Raw genomic sequence first — 18,855 nt, forward strand, 5'->3', positions numbered from 1 at the left:
CCTGGCTATCACAAACACTTGATTCAAAGTACAAACCGGTGCAATCAAACAACGTCAACGGAACCGCTTATGGGATCTATTTTCAGAGCACAAGTCGTGATCGATCTGGTAGCTGATAAGGGCCAAGTTAACAAAATGTCACCTCCAAATGCTTAATTTTGTAAGATATAAAAATTCCCATTCCGCCAATTATCGGATGATGGATGAGGTTACCAGAAATAATGGAACGTGAACGAAGGTCTCTAGTCTATCGGAACTCGGTAGGGACATAGCAACCAAAGAAGTAAACAAACTCGGTTTAGAATTGTATACAATAACCTGTAATGTATTAAATTTTTATTTTTAAACAGTTATGATTGAATGAGTAAACAATAATAGAGCTCTTGTAAACATACATTGCTTATCTAACAGACGAAAAATATAAACTTCTCTTAAATTTAAACTCCCCGGGGAAATAGATTATCATTCAACAGAAACATTCATCATACAACGGATACACACCAGTCATTCACAGTTCCCATGCATCAACCAAAATTGGAAAGGACCGGCTGGACAGAGAAATTCAACGCTGAATTCATCTTCCGGCAGGTGGCAAACACGACTTAAAATAGCGAAAATCATATCAAACTAATAAATCTTCTACTAGTTAATCAGTTCAATAACTTCCTCGAGGGCACCCCCCCGGTTCCCATTACTGTTTCTGGTCCTCCTTCGGTGCATTGCTGGTGCTACTGTTGGAAGATGCATCGCTTGGTGTCGCCGAACCGGAAATGGTCGATGTGGTGGTGGAGGTAGATGAGGCGGATGAGGAAGTTTGCTGTCGCTTCTGCTGCTTCTCCTTCAGTGTCTGGCTGCTGTTGGTGGTGGCCACCACATCGGACGCCGTGGTTGCCGAAGAATTCGGTGCAGCTTCGACGGCTTGTTGCTGATTTTTCTCATTGATGAAGTTCAGGTACTGCGTCAGACGAAGCACGGCAATCAGGGTGGCAACGTAGTCTTTGACGTCCTCCTTGCGGAGAGATTTGACCTGTTTCGAAACGGTCCGGTAGACACGACGGGCGACCTTGTTCGACAGACGGCCAACGGTTTGTACGGTGTGCAGCACGGGATCGTCCTTGGCAGAGATGGCAGCTGGGAAGAAGTGAAGAAGGTTAAGGATGCCAGTCAAGTGTTTATTTACCATGTAACACCGACTTACCATTATCGTCCTCGATGTCGCCCTCGCTCTTCGGGAAATAGTAATCCAACAGACGTTCGGCCAGCTGAGCCGTGGTATCGACTCCGGATACCGCGATGCTTCCGTACTGAGTTGCCAGCACTTCGTTGGCTTTCTTCCACGACAGATCCTTCAGCGACGAAGCACGCTGCTGTGTAGCGGAACGCATCTCGCACACCTTCTCCGTGTACGGCTTGACCGTTTCCAGTACCTTCATTTTGGCCTGATTGTAGATTTCCTGCGGCTGTTCCTTGATGATCGGTGCGTTCACCTCGAGCTTGTCGATCCCCTTGACCAGCGTCTGATCGACCAGCTGCAATGGTCGGTCGAATTTCTGCACCAACGGTGCCGAGATGTTGACTGCACGGTGCACCACATCTTCGGCCGTTCCGAGGGCCCACGTCAACAGTGGATTGCAGTCTACGGAAACAGAATCATAAACGGAAGTTAGTACAACAAAAAAACTGTTAATGCGTAGTTTATTGGAGCATTACTAATCTTATCGCAACGTGTGTGTTTGATAAGGAATGTCATTGGTGCTGCTGTGTTTGCCGCGTCAAGTGTTTGAAAGTAGTTTAAATGAAATGGATTTTTTTTTCTTTAGGAATTTCTTTGTTGATTAAATTGAATGACAGTTCGCCATTGTCAAAACTGGTTCAAACAATCGTATTTTGATTTAAATAATAATATTTTAGAACAAATTCTGTTTGCTTAGATCATATTCGTTCACCCTACCCAAGCGAGACGTACATAAAAGCAACACTCAGTCAATTCCATCGCTTAAATGAGTCCAAAGTACACACAGTCGATGCGAGTATCGTAAAGATTCAAACAAGCAAAGAAAACAACATGCTGCTGGTCTCGGTAGGCGGCGACGCGCTTGGTTGGCCCGTGACTGAGTCGAGACGCGCGAGGGATGTTATTCCGGTTTTTTTTTTACTCTTGCTTTTTCCATATACCGTTTCAAAAAACATCGGCTCCCTGCTCGGTTGGCTTATGTTCGGAGTTCCCTTCTAGAGTTCTCTCTATGTCATAGACGTTCTCCCTTTCGCTAATATTTTTGCGGTTAGATTTTTTTTTGTAATCGTAAAAAAACTATCTAGTATAAAGGCTTTGAAAAAAGAGCTTTAAACGTCTGACGAAACCCCGTTCGTGACAGGTAACATCAGACCATCCTGGTTATTATTTTCCAGAGTGAGTCATGCTGATGTTAGCACATTTTTGTTTGTTTTCGAACATTCTTACTGCCTCAGTAAGCGGATTAAACAGAACGGCTCGATTTCATAAAAAAAATAAATAAATTCTATTCACCGACATCGCCCGTCGTACTTGGTTAGAATAGGCATGTCTGCTCTACCGCGAATTTATGGTCGAAACAAGTTAGTCCAAAGTACGCCGCATCGAGTGACGTCAATCGTAAAACGTACTACATCGCCAATTGACGCGAAAATCTCACGGGAAACTATCGCAGCAGTAGAAGCAACAAAAAAAAACTGCATTCTCCGGAGGTCACGTGGTTCAAGAATATAGCAGACTGCTGCTTTGGTGCCGATCGCTGCTAGCAGCAAGTAAGTGTGGTGCTGCGATCAATCGAAGTTTCATATCGGTCTATTGTTGTGCGCCTGGTTCGCACACAGATGACCCCAATGTCAAATGAATTGATTATATAAGCGCGAGCGGACACTATCTCGAGTCGGTCGAAAGAAACATGGCCTCCTTCGCTTGTTGCGCTCGTATGCACTTTGTCTCTGGAGCTCTGGCGAGGGTACCTCAAGTAACCCGCCATCTTTAAAGACTGGCAACGTGGCTGGCTGAAACTCGGGGGCTCTGTCAGTCGCCCTTATTCTAGAACATTACTCACCTTTTACTCTGCCATAGACATTCTGGGTCTGTTGCCATGTTGCATCCACCACTGGCAACTTCAGCATGCGGTCAAGGGACTCTAGATGCGGCAGCAAACCTGTCTGGTCAACGCCGGTCGGTTTCGCGGCACTACCGTTTTCAACTTTTCCTGACATTCTGCGAATTTAGTTTCAATGTGTTTCGTTCACAACTGATGAAACACTCACTCACTGGCTTTTGGCTCAAAGTAACAAACTGATAACAAGACTAGCTATTCGGTATTTATTTCACAGAGCGACCGTACTTCACCACGTTCCAGAATCGAATGAGCACCGGACGAATGGCGAATCAATTTGTACCACTCCTATAAGCCAGCCGCACGGGATTGTGTGTGTCCTCTCCGGAGTTGCTCAACGTCGCTCACGTCGCTCACCGGGCAGCGGTCGATCACACGATGATCGTGTATCTTCTTTGATTGGTTACTATCAACAGCAGCACGCTCACACCCGACTGTATTCTCCGCTTATCACGAACCGGACCGAATTACTACTGACTTTCAATGTAATTTACTCAGTGTACTACACTGTACTTCAGCATGCACCGGCCAAATCACTCTTGCACTTTTATTAGTATTACTCGAATGATTCTGGATTAGAAGCGACGCCTGGTTTTTATACCACACAGTTCGATGTTATCTGTCCGTTTTAGGTTTCGAGCCCGAATGTACGATAAGGATTTGCCGGGTGGCTAACAGAAACCAGACAGGGTTGTAGTCTTCCTACAACGGCGTGGTAGAGGTAGGGTCTAACCGACGACACGACCTGCCACTCGCCTTTAAAACTGTATCGTACATTTAACTATCTCTCAGTAACTCGTAATGTCAAAATGAGACATCTTGGTAAATATGTTTGAAACTGGCAACCCAGGTTGATAAACTGTTGATTTTAGAATAACGATATCCTTGGTTACGTTTGTTGTTCAATTAAAAAATGTGAATCGAAAAAACAACTCAATGAGTGTAAATGATGAAATACTTCACGGTTTTATCATACCTTATGATCAAAAAAGAACCGGAATTTTCATTTTAAAATTTCCGCGCTTGTCCAATCGGTAAACTTTTATTCTCTCAACGTTGGCAACACTTTTATACACATTCTGTCAATTTTTGACGCATATCGTACGATTAGTTTTTGTTTGGCGTCTGTACAAAGAAGTGGAAAAATTTTCGTGTGGCGATTTTTATAATGAATGAAAATTTAGAACAACGTGCGTGCATCAAATTTTGTGTTGCTAATGGATTTAAGTGTTCCGAAACGTTGAAAATGTTAGTAAAGGCCTTTGGTGAATCGTGTCTAGGAAAAACACAGGCATACGAGTGGTATAAACGCTTCAAAGGTGGTCGTACAAGCTTGGATTATGATGAGATCACTGGCCGCCCAACAATATCTGTTACTGAAGAAAACATTGAATCGGCGAAGCAAATCGTGTTGCAAAATCGTTCTGTACCGATTAGAGAGATTGCTGTGTTGTTGGGCATCTCTTATGGATCAGCCGAACACATTTTAACTGATGTTTTGGGTTTGAAACGCGTCGCTTCTCGGCTGTTGCCAAAAAAGCTGAATTTCATTCAAAAACAGCGTCGTGTTGATGTGGCCAAAGAGATGATTTCCAACGCAGATAGTGACCCCACATTCATCGAATGCATCATAACTATGACGTTGAAACCGCACAACAATCGACCGAATGGCGCTTCGAAGGCGAGCCGAAACCATCCATTATAAAAATCGCAACACGAAAATTTTCCAACTTCTTTGTATAGATCCCAAACAAAAACTAATCGTACATATGCGTCAAAATTTAACAGAATGTGTATAAAAGTGTTGCCAACGTTGAGAGAATAAAAGTTTACCGATTGGACATGCTCGGGAATTTTGAAATGATAATTCCGGTTCTCTTTTGATCATAAGGTAACACATGAATCAATAAGTCCCGAGACTAAAGCAGAGATTGCGCTCGTAGTAAACCAGTAACCACGTCTTTCTTTAGTACTAACCTTTGCTTAAAACGGGTCAAAATTTTAAGTCGATCCGACCAGAAACAGCTGAGTTATCGAGGTTGGAGTAAAGTCGTTTTGTAGTTTGTTTAAAAAATGGAAAAAATCGAGTTTCGTGTTTTGTTAAAACATTGGTATTGAATGGGTAAAAACACCGTGCAAGCGAAACAATGGATTGAAAAATGTTATCCGGACTCTTGTCCATCAAAAGCAACGATTTGTCGGTGGTTCGCCGAGTTTAAACGTGGTCGTGCCGACACAAATGACGCGGAACGCTCGGGTAGACCTGTGGAAGCCGTTACACCGGAAAATGTGAGTGAAGTGACAAAAATTAGAAGCTCCGTGAGATTGATGAGATGACACAGATATCATATGGAAGTGTATTTACTATCCTTCATGAAAAATTGAGCATGAAAAAGGTTTTTTCCAAGTGGGTGCCGCGATTGCTTTCGATGGAACAAAAACAGCCTGTCACAAGTCGATGAAAACAATGGCGAAATTGAACGAATTGGGCTTTGATCTGCTTCCCCACCCCCCATACTCGTCAGATTTAGCCCCCAGTGACTACTGGCTCTTTGCTGATCTTAAAAAAATGCTCCAGGGAAAAAGATTTGGCTCAAATGAGGAGGTCATCGCTGAAACTGAAGCGAAAGATAAATTTTTTTATAAACATGGTATTGAAAAATTGGAAAAACGTTGGAACCATTGTATCACCCTAAAAGGTGATAATGTTGATGAATAAAAAAAAAATTTGCCAAAAGATGTTGTTTCTATTGTTAATCTCGGGACTTATTGATCCATGTGTTATGTCACAAAATAAGAAAACGAATGCAAATATAAATGTATTATGGGTTTAATTTTAATGATTAGCTCATATCACATCTAACGATTAGCTCATATCACATCTAACGATTTTTGTTAAAAAGGCTTCAACATCGTCTGCTTATGCGGCTATGCTCAGAAATCCAATTAAGTGGACGGCCTTCAAAATAGGAAAAGCACCAAAGGAGATTAGTTAGCTTGACGAATTCTACGCTTGAAAAAAATCCATCTATAAAGTCCATCAATTCTTTTGAACAAGTATCAGGAATCAGGAATCAGAACAAATTGGCTCAAATGGCACGTTCCCCTTGATATTTGGAGATTTGTGCCTTGCCATCAATTTGTTTTTAGCATCATTTTCCCGATATATAAGAGGGAAGGATTGAAAGGAAATGGTAAGGGTTGGACTAGGAGGATGGGAAAAATTGACGACACAAAAACACATAAAAGCAGAAGTAAATTCTGCACCCCTAAGGGATGCTGAACAATCTGCTGAGGATCACATTTAGTGGAAGCAGAAGGAAATTATGAACCTCTACGAGGTCCCGAACAGTCTGCTGTTAATAAAACCTCCAACCCCCGAGAGGATTTAGAGATCTTACAAAAGCGACACCATTCTGCACTCCCGGAAGAATGCAGAACGACTCGCAGTATGTACGAGCAGAAGTAAATGCGGTACCCCCCAGAGGATGCCAAACAATCTGCCAAACCCTATTTAAGGTGAATACAGAAGGGATTCATTCACTCCAGGAAGAACGATGAACCCTTCTGACTATAGCTCCTTACCACATTGGGTGAGAAACGAGAGAATATCCTTCAATTTTAGCTCCGCATACACAGACTCAACCATGTATGGAGAACCAAAAACCCGGATACGTAGCTGCGTCAATGCGGGACAGTTACATATCAGATGATATGAAGTACCATAATCGCATTCACACAAATCACACGAATAATACTCAGCACGTTGAATAGTAGCCATGTGATAATTGAGTTTGCAATGTCCAGTCAGAGCTCTGACCAGAATACTTCAATGATACTTGGAGAAATGCAGTAGACACTTTGACATTTTCAGATTTAAATCTGGTAGAAATGCTTTTGTCTGAGCGCAAGTTTGCAAGCTGCGCCAGTAGCTGGCATGTTTGGATGCAGCCCAAGAACGTATCTTGTGCTTTATCCAACTAGTTGAAAGTGGTAAAGCTGGTTCAGGACCAACGAAATCATTCGTTGCACCAGCTCTAGCCAACTCATCAGCCCATTCATTTCCAGTAATACCAGAATGGCCGGGTACCCATATGAAGTAAACAGCATTTGAAATGCTGAGGTCTTCAATTTGAGTTCGACATGCGATCACTAGATTCGACCGTGAGTCATTCGAACTGAGTGCTTTTAAGGCTGCCTGACTGTCGGAACAAAAATAAATACGTTTACCACAGATCCTCTGCTGAAGAGCCGATTGCTTGGAACACAGTACAGTATCTACCAAGTGAATGAGACTGCTCCAGCCTATTTCACGACAGTAGATACCAGCACCAGCACGACCATTCAACAGAGAACCGTCCGTAAAACAAACTATGTGTTCATCAAGTTGTCGTTCCAGACAACCAGACAACCACTCCTAACGAAGAGTATAGCTCACATTGAATGTTTTAAAAGGAAAACAGCATGTGAGAGTTAGGTCACTAGGAGCGAGTAAATACTCATCCCACGGAACCATTTGAGACCACAAGCGAGTGTGACTGGTAGCATATTCTAATGGGTTACTGTTCCAAAGCCCTGTAACCCTAAGACGGTATGCACAAGATAATGCTTCTTGTTCTAGGAACACATGTAGTGGTTTAATGCACAGTAGCGCCTCTAGAGCAGCAGTAGGAGTTGTCGTGAATGCTCCTGTCATCGCCATTAGGACCATCCTTTGGAGATGATTTAGCTTTGACTGAACTGTCGCGACTTCTCCTTTCTGCCACCATACAAGACATCCATATGCTAAAATTGGTCTAACGATAGTTGTGTAGATCCAATGAATATATCTGGGTTTGAGTCCCCATGATTTTCCAAAAGCTCGTCTGCATTGGCCGAATACCCTGCAAGCTCTTTTAATCCTGAAATCAATGTGAGCAGACCAATTCAGTTTTGAGTCAAGAATAACCCCGACGTATTAAACTTGATCGACCACAGTGACCCCTGAACCAAAGAACTGCAACGGACGAGCTCCTGTAATTATCCTACGATGAGTGAAAAGCACCATTGATGTTTTGCCCGGATTTACAGATAATCCAAACCTGACAACACCATTGTTCAACAGATCGCAGGGCTTGCTGCATTAAATCAAAGAGAGTGTTAATGCTTATACCGGTCATCAATATATGATAATCGTCGGCAAAACCATAAGTCGGAAATCCAAGGTTATTAAGTTTCCTTAACAAACTATCAGCGACTAGGTTCCATAAAAGTGGGGATAGTACACCACCTTGAGGACACCCACAGACACTCAGCTTTCTAATCTCTGGCCTGCCGAAGCGATGATCAAAGAAGTTGATTGCTAAGCATTGCGTGTATCCAGTAAGGGAAAAACCCAAGATATTCCGTTCACGACTGCAATGTTTAACCTCCTGCAGCCATTCAGCCATCGGCACGGAAATACACCTTGACTTAGGAGTTCCTATTTTTGTGGCCTTTTACGACATGGAATAGGAAACCAGTGGATCAATTCTTGGTAAAAAATAATTCCGCCGGATGCCACACGGCTTACCTGTTTGGTGGACTTATACCACCGGTACAGGTGGACCGTAGCGTTATTCTTAGCAGTTGGGAAACCGCTACCGACACTACACGGCTATCTATGCTGCTCAGAGAGGGAAGTTAACATTGATGGTCAACTTCCATGGATGGCCGAGCAGCCTCGTCTGCTTATGCGGCATCGTCTGCTTATGCGGCTATGCTCAGAAATCCAATTAAGTGGACGGCCTTCAAAATAGGAAAAGCACCAAAGGAGATTAGTTAGCTTGACGAATTCTACGCTTGAAAAAAATCCATCTATAAAGTCCATCAATTCTTTTGAACAAGTAAGAGCGTCTCAATTCGTACCACTGGACAATGTCCATCAAATAATCGAAAACTCGGTTCGATTAAACAGAAAAGCAATGGAAATAAAAAATGTTAAAGCCATCCGAATTCAGCCATTGAAATCACGACACTCGAAATTGATACTATCGAATATGGTTAACGATCCGACAAAATATTACTAAAAACTTGTGCGAGAAAAATAGGACGTAAAATTAAAACGATTAAGACGACTTAGGCAGACCCTGTTAGCTTGAGGCGAAATCATTCTTGAGCTCAGCAACGCCATCGCACGGCATTACATTCAACATATCATGTCTCCATTTCTTATCAGGAAACAATTAAATGGTAACTTGATAAAATTTTCGAGTATACTGATAGTACAGTTCGCATTTGTAGTTCATGTAGAGCTCCACAACGAAATCTGGAATACACACAGCTAGATTTCGTACAAATTCCTGGAGGTTCAGATTTGAAATCAAATTAACCAAAGCATATATGTTACCCACCATCTGGCCAAACTGAAATTATAAATCTGTTAAGAAAAATATGTTCAATAATCTTTAAAACTTCTCAGAAGCAATCTAGCGATATTCGAATTCAGACGAACTTTCTCAATTTATTTGTTTATTTATATTTCTAGGGTACCTTGGTAACTATTCGTAGCAACCAGAACAGTGTTGCTTGAGAATTTCATTTTTATTATTAACAAGGGGTCGCTATATTTGTGGTAACTGACGGTAAATCGCTCACGGACACTTTTTAATCCGATTTTCCTTCGAAGAGCCTGGTCGTGTCGTCGGTCTAACGCTTTCGAAAAAATTTTTTTTTTCAAATTTCTTTGTATTTTGTTTGATTAAAACATTTCAAGAATATTTTGTCAAATCTCTGGACGTTCTTATCTCATACTGCCAAGAGGCAAGTGCTCAGCGCACAGACCCAAGAGTAGAATGCATCGATTGACTTGAAAATTTGACAAAACATTCCTGGAATGTTTTATTATGACAAAATCCAAAAAAAAGATGATTTTTCGAAAGTGTTAGACCTTACTCATCCCCTTGAAAAATAAATTGTTACCTTCGATTTTATAGACAACTAGCTGAATTACCCGGCGTTGCTCGGAAATGTTTCGTGAAGGCAAGGCCGAAAAAATTCTAGAAGTTGTTCTGCTTAGTCAAATACTCTGATTGTAGTGAAACATAACTTAGACGACAACTCGTCAGCATAGTAGTTAAGGGGGGAGTAAGGGATAATTTGATTCGAAAAACACTTTTTTTTTGTAATATTTTACGGAGAAACCGCTTAAGCAAATTTATTCAAACTTCTTTTTACATTATATTGCATCATGTAAAGAATATTTAGTTAAATTTCTGTATATTAATATTGAAAAATAAGGCGGTAACAGAGAATTCTCCAAAACCTCTTTTGAGAATCACGTTGCGCGGTGAACACGATAAATCGGCGTAGAGTCAGCTGAAACCGAGTTATTTCTCCCCTCTCCATCGTTCTCAAGTTATTATTTTGATTTTTTTAACAGTTCGTGGAATATTTAAGCAAAAAACGCGATTTTACGCAAAATAATTAATAAAAAGTGTGTTCCAAGTTTGAAAACAATCAGTTCGGTAGATTTTGAAGAATCGTGTTCACGGTTGGTTTTCAGAGAAACGCGTTTAAAATTTTTTCTCAAAAAGTGAGCAAAAAAATATTTTTGGAAATTTACACTGAATCAACACAATATTTTTGAAATGTTAAACTACAAGAAAATGTAAAAAAATTGATTTTTTGAATGCAGTAAAAATTGTCTCTCAAAAAATGCCCAAAAATGAAATACATATTAAAAAATCACTCCATACACTATTAAAGAGTTTGTTACCGACGAAATATAATTGTTTGTTCTCGTTCGGTTTTCGCAGAAACAAGTTCTTTGAAATGATCTGTTTTGTCCATTTCTTGTTTAATCCCACTTTTTTGTCTGGCTTAGCCCCACACAGACAATTCATTTTCGATACGCAATAAAACAATAAATTTCCGCACAGTCGAAAGCATTCAATAATCACTGAATTCTGCACGAAACAAACGTTTAAAAGTACTAACAGTTAAAGAGTGTATGAAATTGCAACCCGTCATTTTGAGCGATAATGCAAAAAAACGGAGAAATTGTTCTATATTTGACTCACTATTGTTTCAATTTGAGGGTTACGTTAGTCAATTCCCAGTTTCCGGTTCCGGAAGTACCAGAAATTAGTGGTCAAAAACTCAAAAACGGAAGTTAATTGATATCTCACATCTATAGCCAGTTTTCGTTTTCTTTCCGTTTTTAGTGTTTGTTTTTTTTCTCCCTCCAGATCTGGAATTATTTTAATCTATACTTACAATTGCAATGTTTTGTTTGATGACTCCATTCCTTTCCGTTATTTTAAATCATTTTGTTTTTCTTAAAACAAATCACCAGTCACAATTCGATAAAAACGGTTTTTCTTTTGTGTCTTTGAAGCAAATTTTCGGGTTTCCATCTATCTTTCATTCAATTCATGTGGTACCAAATTTTCCACACTTTGCCCATCGCTTTTAAACGGTCAGAAATCTACTTATTCATCATCATCATTTGGTATCAAAATTGTATTTCATTTGAAATGAGCAGTTTAAGAATGTTAAACTTTTTTACTAAATTGTTCTGTATCCTGTCGAAACATAAACGATTCCACAGAAACTTGAACGAAAATCTCCATTACAACTATCAAACTCTTCTAAGTTCATCGTTTATCCCCATAACTTCAACCCTGAGTCCTCATATTATAATCGAACTATTTATCTTCAAAAAAAAAAAGAAACAATGCATTAAGTGACACCGCTCATCGTATGGCAAAAGAGAATGTAGCAACTCTGAGTTCCGAATGGACTTTGCGACTGGAACCAATTTGTTTTTTTTTTAACATGCTGTTCGTTTGCATAACAATTCCAAAGGTTGCTGTGGTGTAAAGCAAAGGCAGTGCGACAAATTTCTCACTATGCTATGGCAGTCGGAATTGCACGAGACAGTCATTTGATGGACACACACTGTCAGAACTTGTTGTTTACCAAATTAGAATGTTGAGTTGGCTGTCGGGCACAAAAAAAAATGACCGTCGTTTGACCCAAACGAAGTTAGAATAGAACAAAAAATATACGCTGATAACAGCGCCGGGTAGAAATGGGTGCTAATCGTACAGGCACGATCGACAGATTGACCGTCACGGGTTTTAACGAAGTATTTCGCATATGATGTTCGAATAAATTCGTTGCCGGTGTTGTCGCGGTTGAGGTAATTCAATTCATACTACGTCATGGTTTGAAGGTTGTTCGGAAGGCATGATTTCCTGGTTGGAATGATCCCACAAAGGCCACGGTCGCATCGTTTTTACCCCTCAGAAATCTAACCAATGGCGGCGTTGTAATAACCGTTGATGACCTGATCTGATTGCACCGAGTCAGTCGATTCAGAAGCCGATAGATGACAAACAAGTATGCTGATCTAGTGCATATGGCGTGAGGGGAGCGAAGTTCCGGCGGACGTGACTCCAAGCTGACGCAATTTTCTGTCTGGTGCAGTAAAACGCCATGACCGGTGAGTTACTCAGTGCGTTCAAAGTCCAATCGTGGCGAAGATAGCGGTAAACCCCTTTGATTACTTTGTCTCTCGACCACATCGACATCGACGTTGTTGCGGGTATTACCGAGGAAATAAACGCACAAATGTCCATTCTGTTGCCACAGGCAGATTGGTTGGCGGGACTGTGATTACACGTATCATAATAAAAAGCTATCAGTCACGGGAATCCGTCGAATCACACGGCCGAGGAATGCATCCGTTCCGAATACTTGAGCTTGAGTGACACAACAAATTTCCATGGGGTCAAAATACAGCGGCCTACTTTGGTTGCTACTTGAGCATTCTCGGCAACAGACATTTGTATTTCGAAACTCTTTTTTGTTGTAATCGTTTGGGTTCGATAGACCCAGTTTCATGCTTCTGTTGCAAGAGGCGTTTTCTTATCATTAAGGGCACTCCGCATTCGGCCAAGCCAACCGATCCGAGCTCTCCGGCGTTAACTTCGGCTATGGCTGAGCACGGGCGTGCGCATGCATAGGTGCGCCGGACCCGACACAGTTGCTACGGTGCGAAAAGCTCGGTGAGGAATATCGTTGCCAAAGATATGAATTTTATGTCGGGTCCGGCGTACCTATACATGTGCACACCGGCAGCTCAGTCATAACCGAAGAGCGAAAAAAAATCGGCGATGGAAATGTCGGCCGAATGCGGTTTGACCATTACACTGCATAGAAAATTACAGTTACAAGAAAAACAAACTTTGATTGTCGATTATTATTTTACTTTGTAATGTCATAGAAACTAATATTTGGTGAGGCCTAAAGCAAATGGTGTTAAGTCTAATAATACAAAAACCAAGACATAACGGAATATTCAGGAAAAGGTGTTCTATGCTTTAAGCAATTTGGTGCTTTGGTGTAATCATGTTTTACTATGCGCCTAAAATCATGAATATTTTTGCGTCCATTTATCTCTAATATTCGTAACTACACTGTCATGAATGATCTCCGTGAACTGATATTTATTCTGTTCATTATCTGATAAAACACTAAATCATCATATTTACTTTATGTCCTGTACAATTTACTTTATGAAATGTATGAATTTCGTTAGCGTGCAAGAAAGACACGAATGTCACCGCCGTAACATTTATTGATTATGTGTAAAATAACTGTATTCAAATTATGTATTATATTAAACAAGTTTGTTTATGTTTATCTTTGCAGGTAGATCCAACTATACGCCTGATCAAAACTAACCAACATCCATTGGAGAACGAGTTTGCAGAAGTTCGACGTTTTTGTGGAGGACGCAACGATTCACCAACATCAATACAATTTTTAGCAACGATAAAATATAGTCGAGTTGGGAGAATGCTGGATACAGATATTTATACGTTTCAGTTAAAGTCATGTTCAGAAGCTTTGGATTATAATCAATCGCCGGATCTGAGCGAAAGGAATGTGCTTGTGCAAAGAACATTCCATAATATCCTTAAACGATTGGAATACCTTGGATAAAAACTACACTTTCATCAAACTTAAACAACACTCAAATACGAAGAAGCTCATTTGTCGTGATAGTATAGCCTTGGCTATTGGAATACAATTGATGTCGGCTATGAAACATATTTTCGAATTTTTCTGCAAGAGTAGGAAAAAAGTGAAGGAAAAACTCAAAAACTTCATCAGCTATGATATCCGTAATGGAAAAATTTTGTCATAATAAATTTGTTGATACTCTACTAAACACTTTAAGGAAAGGAGAAGTAACAAAAATTTCATCTTCAACATGTCACGAAATATTTTCGTCAACATGGTAGTGCCTGATGAATAAACGTTTCTGTAAATCAAAAACCTGCTCCAGCTTGTGTACAGCTAACTAGTAAAATTCCAGAACTTTAAGATAGGCAAATTATTATAAAATATTATACATAATGTGTCAAAATCACATTGCATTCGCTTGATCGTACATATTGTGGAAGAGACGTGAAGCATATACTAAAAACGATTTATTTTTTCTTTTGACAAGATCCCACATTTATTTAAGGACGACCCAAATATAATCAACCGGCAGCAATTAGATTCAGAAAATCTATACAAAATGGTTAAATTGTATTTCGATTCCCATTTTATTGATATTTCATCAAAGTACACTGCCACTATGATACCCAATTTCGTATACAGAGCAGCATATCTTGTTCCATCGACCAGTCCCGCCTCAATGCAATGTTTGCATCAAATGGATTCAAACATTGCAGAAAATTGCAAATCGCAAGAACGCGAATTTGGGCTATGTTCTTCAGTTTGGTATGAACAATTACCACGACATGTTCTGTTCGAACTTGGTCCCTTACAATTCTTCTGAATTTCATTTGGACCCGACATCCGGTTCCGGAATAATAGGGTGATATGTACCCTAAAATTTAAAACTTTGTTACACAATTTTCTCGGAGATGACAGAACCGGTTTTCACAAACTTAGATTGAAATAAAAGGTTCTATCTCGACTCGATTTTCGGTTCCGGAATCAACAAAAATATGAAAATAATATTACTTACTTTTCTCAAAGGAGTATTTTATTTTATTCCTTTTAAAGAAAGGTTATGCTGTGAAATCTGACTGTGTCAGGTACCATTCTATGCGCGTGTGACAAATATTGTCACTAAATTTTCTCGGAGATAGCTAAACCGATTTTTATCAAAATTAGATTCAAATGTAGTGTCTTATGGTCCCATACAGAGTTCCTGAATTTTATCTGGATTCGACTTCCGGTTCCAGAATAATTACAGGATGATTTGCAACAACAAAGTGAAAATAATTTCATTCGATTTTCTCGGAGATGGCAGACCCAATTTTCACAAACTTCCTCCCTCTATAATTCACAGGAGATAATGAATAATATGAGAAAGGCATCCTTACCCTAGGTCAGAGGTCGGGAACCTTTTGAGTCGAAAGAACCACAAAATATATCCTTAACAAACTACTTAAATAGTACTTGAATAAATGAAGTTTTTTTTATGAAAAGACTAATTTACTCCAAATCGCTCAAGGTTGTTATTATTTGTGTTAACAGAATTTACTGTAAACGTTCGAGTGACTTTGTTGGCTTTTTTACTATAACACTGATTTTTTTCTATAACAGTACTGAAGTAATTCGTGTCAACAGATGCACTGGTTTTATCACAATGTTGCTTTCGAAATTGAGAATATAGTTTCCTCAAAATAATTGATTTTTCTTTGAAGCAAACCAATTGCTGTGAAAAAACATAGGCTGGGTTTTCCATCCTAACAGTTTTATTGAGTTTTCGCTTGCAGCCCAAACCAGTTCTGAGTGCAACGACTGTCAAATGGCAAAGGGCACAAATCTACAAATAACAAGGGGGACGTGCCACTTGAGCCAATTTGTTCTGATTAATCTTGGAGAAGGAGCTGGGTTAGTATCACTTATCTTCATACGAAAACGTTATTTTGTTCAACTCGGTTAACTTAGCCTGGTACACTTTGATTTAATTTTGCTGCTCGGCAATTTTTTGACAAAAACTTTCGGTAAAGAAGTTACACAATTATGTTTCACAGAGACCGATCAGTTGATCACACGTTGTTTTAAAGAATTGTTAAAAATAATTTTCAAATTGTTCAGTGAATCTATACAATCAATGAGTACGGTAAAAATACAGCATGATATGTATTGAAAATCACATTTACCGAACATAAATTTGATAATCAATAACAATTAAATGTATGGAGACATTTTCCTCAAATTTTAAAAAGTTAGAGATTTCAACCCTTACTGATGGTGCTAGGGTGGCTCTATTGATTTTAATTTCGCTTGAATTTTGAAGCAGGCGTTCCACCGAAAATCTAAAAAAAAAACAGGGATGTTTTAGGCATTGTCGAGAAGATTTACATTTTTTTCAAACATTTTAGAGATGTATTTCTTGTACATTTCGAAACCAGCTTTCTCACATTTCCGATTTTGATACTACGCTGAGTTTTTAGTATTAAATTAATTTTTTAACGCCGTAAAGCGCTTCAGTTTAAATTTTTTTATATGTGGAAAACCACAATATTTGATTTTTTCTAAACAAAAACAATCAACTATGCGTTTCAATTGAAGCTCTTATTGGAAAAAAAACGCATGGTGCTTAGTGCTAGTAGTTACGCACATTGCGTTTCCATCTAAAAGAACTTCAATGGAGACGCATGGTTGATTGTGAATTTTTTTCTGAAAAACTCAAATATTGAGCTTCTCCACATTTTAAGAAAATACGAAATATTTCAACGTGTCCTAAAATTATTCATCTATTACTAAAAATCCAGAGTGGTGCCAGAATTGGGACTGAGGAAATGTGGTATAACAATTTGAATTCTCTTTGGGGCAGATTTAAAATACTTACTCGACTAAAACCTTTAAAGAGCATAGTTATTGACACCTAGTTGAAAAGTCTTTAATATTAAAAGCATATTCCGAGTATGTGTCTGGATTTCGTTTGCAATACAAGTTGGCGAACGACCGCAACTTGGTTAAAGCCGGGTATAAATAAACGATATAAAAAAACTCATTTACAATTTTCATCGCTTAGCATATTTTTTATAGCAACTTTTGGCACTGAAGTGAAGAAAATGAGGCGGCATTTATCTACACATTCATTTATCTGTGTATAAATGCAGAGATCATTCTTTGTAATCGCATCACGTGAGAACGGATGGACGGTTTTACATTTACTTTTTTTGTTTGAGCAGTTTTTATCGCCATCGGGTTCGTATACCAAAAAAAATTAGGAAACTTTCCGGAAAAGTGGGAAAAATTCATAAAGTTATGGACAACGGAATTTTCCGTTGAAAAAGTCGACTATGCTTGCTAGATCATCGATAGGTGTTTAGCGCATAACGAGTTGCATAAGTGTTTGGCCGCCGAAGAAAAGAATACTAGATCGTTGAAAAAATCGTTTGGCACGCTACGAGTTGTTTTGTGTGGAGATTCCACATGCATACTTAATTCATGTGATTCGTCATTTCGAGCCACGTGCGTAATTGGGTATCAGAATTATTGCATGTCAAATGACTCAATGACGGAATGAATATGACTGTTCTAGAAAACCGCTGTAGGTAGGAGTCAAAGTTCTGATACCATCTACCAGTTGATGACCTGTGTTTAATGGAGTCAGATGAATAGTATTGGTCATCGCGGGCGCGAGTTTAACTAATAAGAAATTTGTTTAATGAATCAGTGAAAAGATTGTGCTGTAGAAGCACTAAGCTCAAACTAAGAGATTTTTCTTGCATTTTTTCTATCTAATGATTCAGATCAGACTAAGCACACACAATAAGTGGCAATTAGATATCAATGTTCAAGATGATTATCATAATGGACTGAGATTACCATTTTATATTTCATATTCTGTAAAGAATATTCAAACTGGTAAGATCAATATCAAATTAAACTTTAAGCGTCGTCTCTCCAAGCAATCATGAATTCCACAGTACCTGAAAATATACACTTTATTAGAGCTCTAGAGTACGCGTGGTACTTTTTGGTAACTTGAACGTACAGAACAAGCTCTGAGATAATATTCTTGCTACCTAAAAGCTGTACAAGAAACTGCTTCAAAGTTCGTTCTGTCGGGTGAACATTCACGTATGTGTAATTCCTTAGAAACGGACTGTTCAGAATGCTTTGTATGCTGCTTAAGCCAAATCGTTTTTTACGAACTCTTTGTTACTTGGGCTGAATACAAATTGTAAATATATCCTACTCTACCGATTGAACAACTCTAGAAAAGAAACTGTTCAACATTGTGTTAAGTTTATCAATGAGTAAAAATTTCTGAAGTGGCCCCCCCATTTTTCACGAGGTAACCGATTTTACAATAAGTGTTATTGTTTTGTAGTATTAGTATCTACGAACATGTTCGTGAAATATTTCGTCGATATTCGAATTTTTTATACTATTTTTACATGATAAAAAAACCAGACATTCAGGACAGGCAACAGCAACACCGATTTAAAAACGTAATGACGATTAAAACTACACGCGAATGTAAGATTTTTTCCGACAACGAAGAATTTGTAGTAAATGTTCTGTTCAAACCACCAGAAAATATAGAATAATCTAGAGTCGAACTTGTAAAATAATATGTGATCAATAAATTACCTGACGTACATTTAATGGAGAAACCTGTTTAAATGTACCTAGTACTGTAATGATGCCCTTTTCATATTATTCATTTCCTCTTATATATTATAGCAAAAATTCATCGAAATACTAC

At 39.0% G+C, this 18,855-nt stretch overlaps 1 protein-coding gene across 1 annotated transcript; it reads right to left on the reverse strand.

The window, feature by feature from the left end:
• Positions 1 to 297: 297 nt before the first annotated feature.
• On the reverse strand, positions 298 to 3,705 carry LOC131426592 (lipid storage droplets surface-binding protein 2). The gene is made up of 3 exons (XM_058589449.1): positions 3,078 to 3,705; positions 1,199 to 1,636; positions 298 to 1,131 (listed from the first exon to the last, which is right to left on the reverse strand). Exons 1-3 carry the CDS (start codon positions 3,232 to 3,234, stop codon positions 692 to 694), a joined length of 1,035 nt encoding a protein of 344 aa, XP_058445432.1. The 5' UTR covers positions 3,235 to 3,705; the 3' UTR covers positions 298 to 691.
• Positions 3,706 to 18,855: the final 15,150 nt, after the last annotated feature.

This window comes from Malaya genurostris, chromosome 1 (assembly GCF_030247185.1).
Source record: "Malaya genurostris strain Urasoe2022 chromosome 1, Malgen_1.1, whole genome shotgun sequence".
Classification (NCBI taxonomy): Eukaryota; Metazoa; Arthropoda; class Insecta; order Diptera; family Culicidae; genus Malaya; species Malaya genurostris.

What these genes read in the sequence shown, in the direction of transcription:
- LOC131426592 (XM_058589449.1), bottom strand. Translation starts at nt 3,234, where the DNA reads ATGTCAGGAAAAGTTGAAAACGGTAGTGCCGCGAAACCGACCGGCGTT. An exon ending in TGTCTATGGCAGAGTAAAAG is followed by an intron (nt 1,637 to 3,077) that starts GTGAGTAATGTT and finishes CTGTTTCCGTAG; the next exon opens with ACTGCAATCCACTGTTGACG. An exon ending in CGACATCGAGGACGATAATG is followed by an intron (nt 1,132 to 1,198) that starts GTAAGTCGGTGT and finishes ACTTCTTCCCAG; the next exon opens with CTGCCATCTCTGCCAAGGAC.